Here is a 15869-nt window from a genome sequence, read left to right on the forward strand (position 1 = left end):
TCACACTTTCTTCTATTTATTTATAATAATATATCTATATTGCCATATCATAAAATATCAGGATGGTGTACAACTATAAAACATAAAACACAAACAATTATTAAAGTGACCGGATCATTGGGTTAAACAGCTGCAAAGGCCTGTTGGCACCGAAAACACTTCCAGAGACCCCTGGAAGTCAAAAGTGAAAATGCCTGTTGAATCTATGCTGGAAGAGTGTTCTGCAGCATGAGGCTGGCAACACTATATTAATTTATCATTATTTTAAATGGTAATGTGACATATCAGATTAGCTTCTTTCACAATAATATATTTTGAGATTTGGGGCAAGAGTTCATCTGTATGTACATTGTGACCTCGGAGTGGGGCAAAATTATTGTACATCAGAATTTATGGACTTCTGCAATTACACTCTGTGCAAAAATGAAGATGAAAAATGAGGCTCATCTGAGTTCATCTCAACTTCAAAAAAAGAGAGTAATGAAGCAAACGAGGCACAAGACCAAAGCTATGGCAACTTCCACTGTGTGACTGTGTTGTTCAGGAGTAATGGTGTTGGAGTATCATAAGTCACTGAGAAACAACAAATCATAAACATGTGTAGTTTGATATTCAAATATATTTAATTCATTAACAAATTTGAATATTTTAAAATGTCATGTACCTGTCAATCACCCCTGTGGCTTTGTACTTGATGTTCTGAACCTAGGAACACTCTATCAGTACAATTTTCAGTACCGTAGTCAAGTACAGTAGTGGTAGCTTCTCTGGGTTAAGCACCAATGTACTCTCTCCTCTCTTTAGTGTTCAAAGTCACTTCTCAGATGGTTTTGAATGAAAGATGTGTGCTGGGTAAAACAAACCCTAATGACATGTTATATTTGCTAATACCAGAAGTGATGGAGGAGAGAGATAGGAGCTGCATGCTTATTAGAAGACATTTATAGCTAATGGGATCATTTAACATTTGTTAAATCAGTAACTATAACATTTGTCAAATCACTCATCAATCTTTTTCAAATGAAACAAAAGCAACAAAATCAATGTTTTTTTGTTTCAGAAGAAACTTTGCTCTACATCTAGATGAGAAAATAATTTCATATGCTCTTATCTTCTGTAGGCCTCATGTAATTTGACCCTAAAAGCAAATAATGAAATGGAAAATGTTAATAAATAATGATGTTTTGAAACACAAGTTGCTGAACAGCCACCGGATCCTTTGCATTTATTCTGCTGGAGAGAGAAGTGATGTCTGTGTGTGGGAAACAAAAATGTTTTTGCTAAATATATACATAGCACAAGGAGGATTGCTGCACTGTGTGTGTCGTTACCATTCAAATTCTAAACATACTTCAGTGGAGAATTTTTCTTGCAACAACTTAGGAGTTAGTCTAGGCTAATACTTCTTTTAACTGTTTCTTCTGGAGGAAAAAGAAAAGGCAATTCTTAGAAGTGTTTAAAAATGTTCCCATGACAAAAAGATAATTTGGGTCAGCATGTGTAATCTAAATTCTAATGAACAGAATGTTTTCAAATATCTGTTCCTATCTTAAATAATGTGAAATGCATATGAACAAAGTAACAGGATGAGCTCACAAAATTATTTCACCTAACATCACCTCAGAGTCAACACTTTCCAAGATGTTCAGCCACGTTCAGCTAAATGGCATGGTAGTGGTATCATATGTGAGGAGGCATCACAGTACACTGGATATGTGAAAAAAACATTATTTTTGCCAAAGAAAAAGTTCATGATTAGTGTAAGAAAATCTCTCCACTTCAACACTAATCAAGAAAGTTCTGAGCAAGATTCCTGTGGGAGAAATGCATTTTTATGCAATAACAGCAATAACACTTCTCCAGGTGTTGGTTCTGATGTAGCTTCATCCCTCAAGGTTTTCAGACAAAACCTTGAGGGTCAAAAAATCCCAGGGGAACAACAGTATATTCCAAGATAAAATCTGAGGACCACTCTGCAAGTAGCAGCAGAATCCAAACCAAAGGAATATGAATAGAATATGCCTGCAACTCTTGTTCATTTCATGGGCTTGCATAGTAGAAGCTCCCTAAAGACTGCACTGGGTTGGCGTCAGTTTCCAATGCAAAACATAAACTATCTTAGCAACTCAGTAACAGTATCTAGCACCTATCCAAAGGAAGGCAGAGACTTTTCTAATGTCACCACACAGTCTGAAATGCTGTTCTTTTGTATTGGTCCCTCCCCCTCCCCCTCTCTTATGATATTCTGGTAGCTGTTGTGCTTTTGGGAATTAACCCTTAACATTGGAATTTATCAGTTGTTGTGTTTCTGTTGATCCATGCTTTATTTTAAAAGATTTATAAATCACACACATTATAAAATATAAGAGCAATGTTGCTTTGCTGTGTTAATATTGGTATACTGTTTTTATATGATTTGTGAACTACCTTGAGAGTGTTGGCTAAAAAGTGGTGTGGAAGTCTCAACAAATATGAATGGGCAGCACTGTTTTTTATAGTGAGAAGACTTGTGATGATTTTTGTATATGTAGTTTAACAGATAGTAATAATGCAGCCTAAATATCATTAAATTACAGTAATGCCATCTGGTATGTTCACACAAACAATGGGTAAGATTTAAGATTGAAGGGATGTACTCTAGTTTAACTAGGAATGTATACTTTCCAAATGATAGATTTGGGGCTACATAAAGTTAATTTTATGGGACGCAGGTGGCGCTGTGGGTTAAAGCCTCAGTGCCTAGGGCTTGCCGATCGAAAGGTCGGCGGTTCGAATCCCTGCGGCGGGGTGCGCTCCCGCTGCTCGGTCCCAGCGCCTGCCAACCTAGCAGTTCGAAAGCACCTCCGGGTGCAAGTAGATAAATAGGGACCGCTTACCAGCGGGAAGGTAAACGGCGTTTCCGTGTGCGACTCTGGCTCGCCAGAGCAGCGATGTCACGCTGGCCACGTGACCCGGAAGTGTCTCCGGACAGCGCTGGCCCCTGGCCTCTTAAGTGAGATGGGCGCACAACCCCAGAGTCTGTCAAGACTGGCCCGTACGGGCAGGGGTACCTTTACCTTTACCTTAAAGTTAATTTTGAACGCTTTCAAATTCATGATAGAGTTGAGGATCTTTCCTTTTAATGCATTTTATTGGTTTTCAACAATAACACCCTAAACTTAACATAAAAACAAAAACAATACCAGAAATAGCACTTTCTAAATGCTTGACCATGCACAGCAGAGTTAATGGGCAGGCAAAGTGAGACACATTTTTAGGCACATGTTTATTGATCACATCAATAAACCAGCAGTTATTGCAACCCACTATAACACATGCATGTCTGTGGAGAAGTCTTATAATCAATGAATTTATTATGTATGTACCTTACTGTTACTTTGTGTAACTGGCAATCCAATAATATGTATTTCTCATACATGTGAGAAAAGTGAGATTTTCTCCTGTTTTCTACCTAGCAGCTACCTCCATCCTGGCAACAGCTAAGAGAAAAGACTCTAAGAGTTCAAAATGTAACTTCAGGATTGGAGTTGCCCTCAAGCAACAAAAGTGCTAATTTAGGATCCCAAATCAAATTATGATTGATTAAAAGAGAAGTGTCAGAGAAAATATTATGTCAGAATGAATGTTATTGGGACACAGTTCCACCACAGATGGATCAGAGATCCCAGAGCGTTGGGGGGGGGTAGCTTACTGTTAATTTGACAAAGCTTGAGTGGGGTCCAACATGACTAAAGTATAATTAATTAATTAATTAAATTTCTATACTGCCCTTACTGTATAAGCACACACAAATACATACTACTGTATCAGTGCTATTTTGTTTTATTGTACGTATTTTCTATTCTCACTCTGTATTTTTCTGTTGTCAGCCGCCTGGGATCTTTGGATGGAGGGCACTATAGCAATTTATTAAATCATCATCAACATCATTTAAACAGGAGTCTGCGCCAGCTTGGAGGTTTTTACTTCTGAGCAACCTATTGAAAGTGGAGGGCGAAGTGTGGGGGGGGGGGGGCATAAGAGGCAACTCCTAGGGGCCGAGAGTTATACTTGAGGGGCCGGGAATACTTGAAGGGCCAACAGAATGCTTGAGGGGCCGTGAGGGTACCGGCCGCCCCTCTAGTTGATGGTCATCGCCATTCAGTGTGTGCCCCCCCCCCCCTATATTTTATTCACGTTAGCCGCCCTGCTGTGGGGCGAGCAAAGGGAGAGAGATCCGCAGGCGGCGCCACCACCCGGGAGGCCGCGCCGGGCGCCTCGCCTCCCCCTCCCCCCCCCGGTCCCATCCAGCGGCAGCTGCCTTCTTTCCCACAAAACCCCGGCGCGTGCAACTTTCCGCAGATGGGCGCCAGCGCCACCCAATGACCGGGCCGTTCGGTGTAAACAACCCCGCCCCGGCGGCGGCGCTGCGAGCCAATGGAAAGGGCGAGGCTGCGGCGAGTGTGTGTGTGTGTGGCGGCGGCGGCAGCCGAGCCCGCCCCTTCTCTTTCCTCCCTTTCCCAAGCCCGCCTCTTAACTTGCGAGGAGGGTTTCGCTTTACCCTCCGCTCCCCCCCCCCGCGCGCGCGCCTTGCGGCCAATGATCGACGCGGCCCCGCGACCAATGCGCTCGCCGGCTTGGGGAGGGCTCCCGCCTGTTTTGCCAATGGCGTGCTCCGAGCGGCGCCGGTTCGGTTGCGCCTGCTGGGCGAAAGTTGGTGTGAGGTGCGCACCTCTGGCAGCGGGAGGGTGGCGGCTGTGGAATGCGAGGAGCCGGAGCTGCTGCTGCTGCTGCTGCTGCTGCTTCGGGGTCCCGGAGGAGAAGCAGCGCCGCCGCCGCCGCCGCCGCCGCCGCCTCCCTCGCCGGGGCTTTTTTATTTGCCTTTTCTGCCTGGAGCGAGGCGGGTCAGCAGCTGCCGCGCGGTTGCCATGGGCAGCCCCAGCCCCGGCCGGGGTGTGTGACAGCCCCGCGCAGCCCCCTCGCCTGGCCGGGAGCGAGGGCTGGAGCGGCGGGAAGAAGGTAAGAGCCACATCCCTGCTGCCCGCCCGCCCCGCGCAGCCCCGGGGATGGAGAAGGGGCAGCAGCCGAGCCCTCGCCTTCGCCCCTCAAGCCAGGCGGGCAGACACAATGCAGCAGGCCAGGTGTCTCGCTCGCAAAGCGGAGAAGTGTCTGAAGCAGGAGAGGTCGCCCAGCGGCGGAAGAAGAAGCGGCCTCTGCTCGCCAGCCCCTCGCCGGCCTCCTGCCCATGGAGGCTCCTGCTGCTGCTGCTGCTGCTGCTGCGCTTTCCCTTTCCTCTCCCCCCTGTCCAGATGAAGCAAATAGCTGCACTTTCCGTACAGCCCCTGCCCTGTTTTCGTGGCTGGAAAGTAGCGCCACAGATGGAAGGGGATCTGTTTGCTATTGGGTGCAGGAAAAGGATATCCCTGCCCTAAGCTGCTGAAGCTCAGGAAAGGTCTTTTACCCTCTTGCACCCTCAGTCTAACTGCCTGCTGCTGCTGCTGCTGCTGCTGCAACACCAGCACCACCAGTATGCTCGGACTTTCCCAATATGCACAGATTCCCCTGTAGCAAGGAGATGAGGGAAGAAACAACTGTTACACCTTTTTGTCATCAGCATGGAGACAAAGAACTTCTCGCAGCTCCCTCTGTGTGTACTGTTGGCAGCACCTCGATATATAGCCTGGCTTCCAAGAGATGCTGGAGGGTGGCCCTCCTGATTTTTTGTATTTTGTTTAAGTTGTTTGGGAGGATGAGTGTGTTGATAAAATAACTGATTGGTTTGTTTCCAGACAGACTTGTGGCTTGCATTCCTGAAATTGCTTCTGCATTTCTCTCCCTCTCTATGAGGGTTTTGTAAGGGGTGTGGGTCTCTTTCTCTCTCTCTCTCTCATGTGTACAGTGTTGCGGGTCCATGAATGCTATATGAAAAGCACATAAGAAATTTCCCACAATTGTAACAGTATCACATACAGCACATACTGCCACTGCCTCACTTGAATTCTGTTTTGCTTTCCAGTCTGACAGCCTGAACCTCATTTGAGCCCATGAAGAGGAATGATGACTCTATGAGGAAACTTCCTTGCACATACATTTTCTCCTTTTCGTGGTTCATGATTGTACCCACTCAACAATGTGCTGTTCACTAAAAAGAAGATTTACTCTGGGAAAGGGATATCCAGAACATGCATCCTGAGCATCCTTTCAACATCTTCTGTGTCCATTGTTTTTATTAGACTTACATGTAGCTTGCTTAGCACAAACGAACTATTATACCTGCCTTGCTCAACCTCAGACTTTCTACATCTGTTGGGGCTTTGGCTTTTTTAGCTGCTTATCATGGCTTCAGTATGGAAAAGACTGCAACGTGTTGGAAAACATGCATCCAAGTTCCAGTTTGTGGCCTCTTACCAGGAACTAATGGTTGAGTGTACTAAGAAATGGTAAGTAACATGTTCTGTTGGAATGAGCTGCTGCTACTTGAACATGCTGTTGCCTCTTCAGATGATGATTACTGCCTCTCGTCTCCAAAAGGGACAGAAGGCAGTTTGCAAATTTCCCTTTATAAATGCTTTGCTTTGCACTTATTCTGTCCCTGTAAAAATAATTACTGCTTGTTCACCAGGATTATATGGTCACATCAAGCATTTATTAGATATGTGCAGGTTTGGACAGTTTTTATGCAATTCTTTGAATTTTCTTTGTCTTGTAACATGTCCTTCTAATGTTACCAAGACAGGCTCTCGGTAGCCCCACAAACCTGATACAGTCAAACCTTGGTTCTCAAATGATTCCGTTTTCGAATGTTTTGGCTCCCAAATGCCAAAAACCTGGAAGTAAATGCTCCGGTTTTCAAACGTTTTTCGCAAATGATTCCGTTTTCGAATGTTTTGGCTCCCAAATGCCAAAAACCTGGAAGTAAATGCTCCGGTTTTCAAACGTTTTTCGCAACCCAAATGCGGCTTCTGCTGGAGTGCAAGAAGCTCTTGCAACCAATTGGAAGTCACACCTCAGTTGCCAAATGTTTCGAAAGTCGAACAGTCTTCCGCAATGGATTGCGTTCAACAACCGAGGTTTGACTGTAAGTTGTTGATGCCAGAGGGATATGTAAAGGACTTAACAGGGCTGACAATATTATTCATTTCTCTCTGGGTATGTCTGACTTTTGCTTTTGTCTGAAAATACTTTCTTTCAACTCTGGAATGGGAACAGCCAAGATTCAGCCTTGGGAATTATCTCAAGTTATTTGCTTAGTCAGACAAGAATTCTGTGTTGCAGTAACCCAATGGGACATAGTTTAAATTAGTCAGAACAGTCTAGCCTATCAGCTGTATGGGCCTGTCCCCCCCCCCCCCCCACATTCACTGCAAAGTATGCTTTAAAAACTGGTAGGCTTCTGCTTCTCTTTGCAGTAAAAAAGAATAAAGAAATATTTGCTTTAGCCAACATTAACTTAAAAGAATGCAGTCTCTTTGACAGAATGCAATACCTGTGTTCACTATTCCGTTCTGCAATATCAGTTTAGATAGAGAATACTTGGCATTTCTCAGTAGCAGGCACTGCATATACTGTGTGTGTGGATGTTTTGGAATAAATAAATAAAACCTGTTTTCTAATTCTTGCTGTTACGTTCTTTGAGTGCAGGGCACTCAAAGAATCATGAGGTTAATAGGAACTCACGAGGGTCATTTATTCCAACCCCCGGCAATGCAGGAATCTCAGCAAAGCATCCCTGACAAATGGCTGTCTCACCTCTGCTTAAAAACTTCCAATGAAGGAGAGTCCATCAGCTTCCATGGGAATCCATTTTGCTGTAAAACAGCGCTTAACATCTGAAAGTTCTTCCTAGTGTTTAGTCCTTACTTGCAGAGGAATCCATGGGGTTGGATCCTACCCTTTAGAGCAGCATAAAACAAGTTTGCTCCATCTTCCATGAGACATCTCTTCAAATTTTCAAAGATGGCTATCATATCACCTCTCAGTCTTCTCTTCTCCAGACTAAGCATACCTAACTCCTTCAATTGTTCCTCATAAGGCTTGGTTTTCACACCTTTTATCATCCTAGTCGCACTGCTCCATTTGTACTTGGTATTTGTGGTCCTTTGCATGCATTACCTTGATGTAATAATTACAGCAACTCTGCAAGGTTATCCCCATGCTGTATTTAGGGCTGTATGGTAGAGTGACTTGCCTGAGGCCCCCTAGTAAGTTCATGAAACAGGGGACTTCTTGATTTGTAGTTCTGTTTTTAGCTTCTTTGGAAATGGATTGTTTACAGAATCAACATAATTGTGAAAAAAATTGTCTTCTACGATTGGGGTGGGAAGTTTCATACAGAAAACGTTACTGTTTAGTGCAATTTCTAAAACTTTACCTGGACTGCATTTGCCACGGTTAATTCAGTAAGTTTACTTAAAACCATCCCTTTCTTAGGGAGAGGGTTGAATCATAAGCAGAAATTCAACAGGTGAACTTTCTACTTGTCCTATACCCACTAGAGGTACTGGAAACATGAGAAAAAAGCATAATAACACAACTTTAAGAATGAGAGAGGACCCATCTGCTGCCATTTCCCAAGTGTGTGTCTGTGATTTCACTCCACCCAATTCACTGGTGGCCTCTGGATTTAATAAAATATATTCAGTCACTCTGATTCTATGATTCCCAGAAGTGTACTGGGTAGCCACGTTCTGCTTGGGGGAGGGGAAGAAGCTTTTGACAGCCAAAATTTCAGCTGGTGGTATATAACTTTCTTTATTCGGATATTTCTAGGAATAATCATGAAATTGTTGGTTTTGTTGTTGTTTTTTCTTTGTTTACCTGGCATTATTTTAGCATTGCTTTAAAGTCTGCCTTGTCTGAAGGGTTTATCCCTGAAGGGTTTACAACCAAGATCCAATTAAAAGTATTGCAATAGAATGTTGTGATATAACACTCTTCCTCTTTTTACATTGTACTTTTTTAGTACGATGATTAGATCCTGCAGAAGGTCGGCGGTTCAAATCCCTGGGACGAGGTGAGCTCGGTCCCTGCTCCTGCCAACCTAGCAGTTCGAAAGCACGTCAAAGTGCAAGTAGATAAATAGGTACCGCTCCTGCAGGAAGGTAAACGGCGTTTCGGTGTGCTGATTTGGTTCGCCAGAAGCGGCTTAGTCATGCTGGCCACATGACCCGGAAACTGTCTGCGGACAAATGGCCAGTAAAGCGAGATGAGCGCTGCAACCCCAGAGTCATCCGTGACTGGACTTAATGGTCAGGGTTCTCTTTACCTTTATGCTTACACAATCAGCTAATCCCTGATCCAACTTGCGTACTCTGAGTCAGTGTCACTTTGGCTGTAGACACTCTCAATGTCTGAAGTTATGTATGAGAGTGAAAATCTTTGTCATCTCTCGTTCTGTCATACATCTTCATTTGATGTGCGGCCAAACTCATTACCAGAGGCAGGACCATATTATTTATTTAATATATTTAGGTGCTATATTACAGGTGAAACATACAAAGTGCTTTACAGAAAAATGAAACAAATATTAAAAAACATCATAGAATCATAGAGCTGGAAGAGACCACAAGGGTCTCCCTGCAGTGCAATATGGCCCCTAGGTAGCCCTGCTTGTAGTGATTGTGGAGAGGGCTAATTAAGCTATCTTGGGATGAAACAGCTCATTCTTGGGCAGTTCAGCAATTTGTGTGAGTTCATCTTTTTAGGATGAATGTTTGCAGGATTTTTGCCTGCAATAGTGGCATTATTGTTACATTTAGAAAATGTGCCGCCTGATCACATGTGAATCTAAGCATGCCTAAGCCCATTCATTTCAAGAGGTTTTTGTATGTTTGACTCTGCATAGATGTGGACCTAACTCAAAGGATATCTTGAATTTCAACTGTTCTCTGTAAGGGGGAGTGAGCAGTCTTGAAATACAGTCCATCTGTGTTAAAGCTAAAATTATAAGCACTTTCTGTGCAAAACTGTGGATGACTATATTTTGGCAACAAAGTGCCTTCTTTCCTTTTGGTGTCTTGATGCTTATTTTGGTATGTTGGTGAACAGTTTAGACATTCTAAGTTAAATGCTATGTGTGTTGGTTTTAGGAAGGCAGGAAAATTGGCCCAACAACAACAGCAACAAGATAGGATTAAAATGCTTTCCTGTCCTTTGCCTTTAAGAGGACAAGTCTGCCGTGATGTGGCAGTTAAGGATCATGATTATAATGTCTGCCCTGGGGGTCATATTGTAAGTGTCCTTTTGATTAAGACTCTAGCTAACATGATCTTATTTTAATGTACTGGCATTTGAACATTCCAACAAAACAATGCTATTTTTGTAGCAATAATAGACCATTCATATGTTAAACTGACCAACAATGAAGTATTAAAATACACTAGGGAGGAAAGTGGGGTTGTAAGAAAAGATTGTTCATGAAAGTGGTGGAAGGGGTGGGGAGAGTGGTTCAGATCTATTCCTCAAAGATCTGAGCTACTTATGTATGGATGTGAATATAATCCTTAATTACTTTGTTGAAGAACTCTTACATTTTCATTCATTTCAAATGAAGCTGCATCTAACTTTAGTTGTCCTTTTATATGTTCATCCAAATACTTCTGAAATGAAGTGGGACTTGGCTGTGCAAAGTTAATGGGAAACTGCTTTTGCTCTACTTTTCTGCATCTTTATAGTTGGCTCTCTCTAAAAATGGATTAGCTCATGGCAGAGCCTCAGCTGCCCTGCATATAGTAAAGAGATTTTCTGTCTTCAGTTTTAGGGATTTCCATAATTCTTGACCCTAACAATGTTAACTATTAAAAATGGATAGTCCTAGAGCTGATCCTGTTAGTTATAGTATGTCTAAAATTGCCAGCAGGCCATTATAGAAAATAGGATGTTAGGTCTGATTGCAATTCTGTTTTCTCTTCCCCCCACTCCTGTCAGCCCCATCATATAACCTACAAGTTACTGTCAAAGTTAATGGGTATTTTGCACTAAATATCTTTATAGGCAAGCCTTCTGTCTGTAGAAGGGGACACTGCAACTCTCAAAGTAAAGAATCAGCCATTGTACACTTTGCTAGCTGTGAACATTCCAGCCTCTTAGGCACAAATCTTGACCCTGGGCAACTGCATGTGGTCTTGGTAATTTGTGGAAGTGGATGGTATTGTCCAATGTGCTTGAGGTTTATAAACTCTGTGCTAGCCATCTGTTTGGAGTGTGTGTACGCATTATTGTGTGCATCCTATTATTGCATGTGCAGATCTGTGGATTAGGAGAAATCATTACCTTGGTATGCGGTCCTCTTCGTCCCACCCTACTTTCTTCTCTGATATCATGACTTCCTACTTGCTCTAGAAATTGTCTGGAATTGTGGGGCTCTTGAGCCTTTTATGAACACCCAGTGATGCTACATGCTGCTAAAACTGTACCTAACTGTAAGCTTTGTCTTATAAGGGGCACATTCTAGCAACTTCTGGAGAGAGAGAAGGTTTGCAAGCAGAATATCACGATTGGTTAATTTATTGGTGCTTGCTTTGCCTGCAGTGGCTTCAAGTGTGGGATAGCGCCATGAGTGTATGTGCATCTGAGCAAGAGTGACACACTGCTTCATTTCATTGTAGGGCAGGACATTGGTCTAGGCCATTGGTTTTCAACCGGTATGCCGTGGCACCCTGAGGTGACTTGAGGAACATTCAGGGGAGCCGGGGGAGCGTTTTTCATTAACTTGTAGTCCATATCTTCCTACATTATCTCTCTCTTTCTCTCTGAGGAACATTCAGGGGAGTCTGCAGCTTTAACTTGCACTGGCAAAAGAAGTGGGGAAACCCTTTTGAATGGCTTTTATCTTCTTAAATCTCCATACACACAGTAACAAAAATCCTCCTTCGCTTCAATAACTAACAGTTCTTTAGTTTTATATAGAGGGCTTGAGGAATGCAAGAAAATAACCAAATAGCTTCATGGTATGTTTGCCTGGATGCGTATGTGCTCTATAAGGAGGGATTTAAAAATAACCCTGAAAGTGAGGAGTGTCTTCTATGTTCCTCTCTCCTTCTACACACAACATCCCTATCCCCTTTTCTTTTCTTTTCTTCTCTACCTCTCCTCCCAGGTAACCCCCTCCTCCTTAACAGTCGCCCAGCTTTATGGGGACAGGGAGGACGTTGCAGGAAAGAACCATATTTGCATGTGTGTCCTGTGTTGTGTGTTTCTTGCTTTTCTTCCCCCGGAAATGACAAAATATTTCTGCTTCCGATCTTAATCCTGTTTTGCCCTCTGCACCCCTCTCCCCACTACATGTACACTAATTTAGGGAAAGGCAGGCTGGGGCCCTGCACAGCAGCGGTGTTGTTTGTGTTTCCTTAGACACATGCGCTCCCGATTACACACGTGCCAAAAATGGTGCTGAAAAGAGGTGGGGCGAAATGGGGGACTCTCCACTTACTGTAATAGAAACCCAGTGTAAGTGGCTCCCCCAGGGGAGCCGCAGAAATAAATGTGGTTGTCCAAGGTAGCCGTGGACTCAGAAAGGTTGAAAACCACTGGTCTAGGTTATAAACCTTCTACACTAGATGCTTCCTTGATTTTAGTTCCCTATGCATAAGCTTTCATAGAGATCTATATTTTCACAAGACCTCTTCTGCACACATGGCTGAGCACTTCATGTACTCAAGCTCATCTGATGGCTCTGCAGTATTTCTCCCACATGCAAAAATACAATGTATCCATTAAGACATGCCAGGAAATGAGGAGATTCCTTTACAAGTGGGTGTCACTTCCTTAATTCACTTCATTTTGCCCATGTGTTGGCAAGCACACATTATCTATCATGGTTGGAAGGTATTTTCTTTTAGCTTGGCATGTGAATTGTAAAATTTAACACTTCTGCTGAATGCTGCCCTTTGAAAATAGAAGGCTCGTTTCATATCAGTGTGTAATAGTTCCGTATCACTTGCACTTGATTGGAGGTAGTCCCTGCGTTTTAAACTAAATGTATGTACTTTGGTAAAAGGAGTCGTTCTTGAGTCCAGTTCTTATTAAATATGTTTGCCATAGGTTTTTCTTTTCCATAGTTTTTCCACAATTGAATGTTGAGAATAAAATAAAGGAATTCTGTTTACCAGCTTGACCTGCTGTAGAGAAGAGCTCTGTGATCTTGAGTTTGGTGGTGGTGGGTGCTTAGGTCAGCTCACTGTTGCGGATATTAAGAGAATGCCTTCTGCAGGGCCTGGAAGCTGCCAAGTCATAAATGCAATGCAAAATGCACAGTGTAAGCAGGGGGCAACCATAAAGGATGCAAGAAGCTTTTATTCCAACGTTCATATTCCATATTGGCCTGAATATAAGCCACACCTTTAAAAATGAAGGAGGGAAAGAAAAAATACTCAAATATAAGCTTCTCCATTCCTCGCTGCTCCTGGCTGCATATTGGGGGGGGGGGGGAGCCACGCTGCGTTGCTGGCGGCCTTTCCCCTTCCTTGCTCTGGGGAGAGGATGGGGGACTACGCATGGGGCGGGCGCTGCTTTGCCATGCTCCTGGCTCGGTTCACCCCACACTCCTGGCTGCATGCCGTAAGGTCACAAATATAAGCCGCACTTTTCACGGTTGGAATTTGGGGGGAAAGTGAGACTTATACTCAGGTCAATACGGTATTTATTTAAAATACATATCAACTGCCTTTAACATGGTGTCAGGATGGAAATATGGCACATAAACTTCATAAAAACAAAGACAAAAAGTAAAATTGTGCAAAATCCAAATTAAAGCACAAACAGCAGCAACAGATCAACATTCTGGCGTTGTAGTGTACATAAAGCCCCTTTCCAAAGACTTGGCTAAAGTCAAGCTGGTATCTTCAGTTTCTAGTGGAACGAAAGCTGGGGAGTGGCAGGGAAGGTCATTCCAAAGATGTGGGGCTTCTTTGAGATTTTTTCCTTTAAAATATAAGGTGGTATAGAAATGAAAGGAATAATGATAATAATAACCAACCTTATTTGGAAGAAAATGGTGCCTAGACATTCCGTTGTGGTGACCGTAACCTAGGCTTAAGGTGCCATTTGGCAATAAGTTTATATCTGAGGATTCTAACACTGCTTCCAATACTGCACACTAGATTTTGGACTTGTTTTAAATGTCTTTTCTCTTCTCATCCCCATAACCTTCTCAGCAATTTTGTTATGTGTAGGGGCTTCATATTTAAGAAGTCAGTAGCTTCATTTTAGAAATAGTATCAAATGTATTGTCCAATCCTGCCCCATATGTGTGTATCTTCTTCGGCCTGGTCCAAATTTTGATCAGTTCAGCAGCCCACTGTATTAATAGTGCGTAGATTGATGCTTTATCCTGTGCAGAACTGTTTCTTCTCAAACAGAGAACCTTGGGGTACACTCCCAAGTGTGTGTGTGTGTGTGTGTGTGTGTGTAGGAGACACCAAGAAAGGATTGTATGTAAAGTTCCAAGGAGAGCTGTAAGTAGGCAGAGTCAGGGGTCCTTATCTTCTCCCACTGAAGTTTTGCTCTCCAGCCACAAAAAATTGCAGTTGCCCCCACCCCCCAGGTAACTGTTGCCTGCTTCCTTGACTGTCTGATTTAAGGGGAGAGTATGAGGTCCAAACTAGAAGTGATGTACACAGACACACACCAGGCGGCCGTGCGAAGGCAGCAGCAGTAGCTGAGGCAGTCATGGGAATGGAGGCTGTCACACTCTGTTTGCAGGGCTGCCTCAGCCATCTTTGCACAGGCTGGCGAGGGGTGGGTTGACGGCTTCTTCCTCCCAGGAGAAAGAGGCAGCCTGCCCACCCATGCGAAGGCGGCTGAGGCACACTGGCGGAGGAACGGGAGTGCGTAGGGAGCGGACCGCCCCCGGCACTACTGTTTCAGTAGGGTGCCATCACAGCGGCCTCCCCGGACACGCGCTGCGCACCCCTCTCATGTACCGGGCACCACGCGCCCACAGATAGTGCGCCACGCCCCAGAATACATGCCACGCCCTCACAGGCGGTGTACCACGTCACTGGGATGTGTGCCACGCCCCCTGGGCGCCAGCCACGCCCCCACATGCTCTCTGCCCCCGGTAGCGGAGCATGCAGCTTCGCCACTGCTGAGGCACAGGTGGCGATTTTCTTATACTGCTCCATTGCAGGGTGGGTAGCTGCCTGTGCCTCAGCGGAGCAGTTTAACAATCTCCTACCTGCTTTTCCAGGTTTCCCGCACATCAGCTGTTAGCTGGGAGGTTGAAGAGCCTCAGCAAAGCCCCACTGCGCCTCTGGCTCACCTGTGCCTCTCTGGTGCCCTGGTGAGCCGGAGGTGCAGCGGAGCTTTGCTGAGGCTGGTCAGGGACCCAGCTGAGAGCTGTCAGAACGCAATTCCAGTGAGTTCTGTCTGAAAAATCCCTGATTAAATCAAGTATGAATTCATGCCTGCCCTTTTTCTCTCTTTTTAAAAATAGGAGCTGTAGTAGGGTGGAATACTTTTAATGTATTTTCTTCTTGGTTTTAATATATCTATGGGAGGGGGGTTGTTTTTGGTTGTAAGTCACTTTGAGTTGCCTTGTACAAGACAAGCAGCTAACAAATTTAATCCGTAATAATAACAGGGCTCAATCCTGATCAAAACCATAGCATGTGGAGGAAAGGAGGATTTAGTCCTTTCTTATCAGTTTCATTTTTCTGCCCCAAATCTCCCTTTATTTTGTGTTTCTTCCATTTGCAAATTATTGCACCAACTGTTGTCACCTTCTCACCAAGCTGCCTGGCAAAAGTCTTGTATCCCAGTCCAGCCTTGTGCAGGTCTACAATCTTGTCCCTGACATCCTTGGACAGCTCTTTGGTCTTGGTCATGGTGGCTAGTTTGGAATCTGGATTGCTTCTGTTGACAGGTGTCTTTTGTACAGGTACTGTAACAAG

At 44.1% G+C, this 15869-nt stretch overlaps 1 protein-coding gene across 4 annotated transcripts in view; it reads left to right on the forward strand.

Moving 5' to 3' along the window:
- The first annotated feature begins 4723 nt into the window (after nt 1-4723).
- EHBP1 (EH domain binding protein 1) overlaps nt 4724-15869 on the forward strand; it is a 306658-nt gene continuing 295512 nt past the window's right edge. For 2 of the 4 annotated variants that reach the window (XM_079969702.1, XM_079969701.1), the window contains exons 1-2: nt 4725-4998; nt 5996-6419. In XM_079969702.1, the coding sequence (XP_079825828.1) occupies nt 6316-6419 (104 nt within the window). In that variant the 5' untranslated portion in view covers nt 4725-4998; nt 5996-6315. Of the gene's footprint in view, nt 4999-5995; nt 6420-15869 lie in introns of all 4 variants that reach the window. The other 2 variants (XM_079969700.1, XM_079969703.1) reach the window with 2 other exon arrangements.

This window comes from Podarcis cretensis (genome assembly GCF_951804945.1).
Source record: "Podarcis cretensis genome assembly, chromosome: 3".
NCBI classification, from domain to species: Eukaryota; Metazoa; Chordata; class Lepidosauria; order Squamata; family Lacertidae; genus Podarcis; species Podarcis cretensis.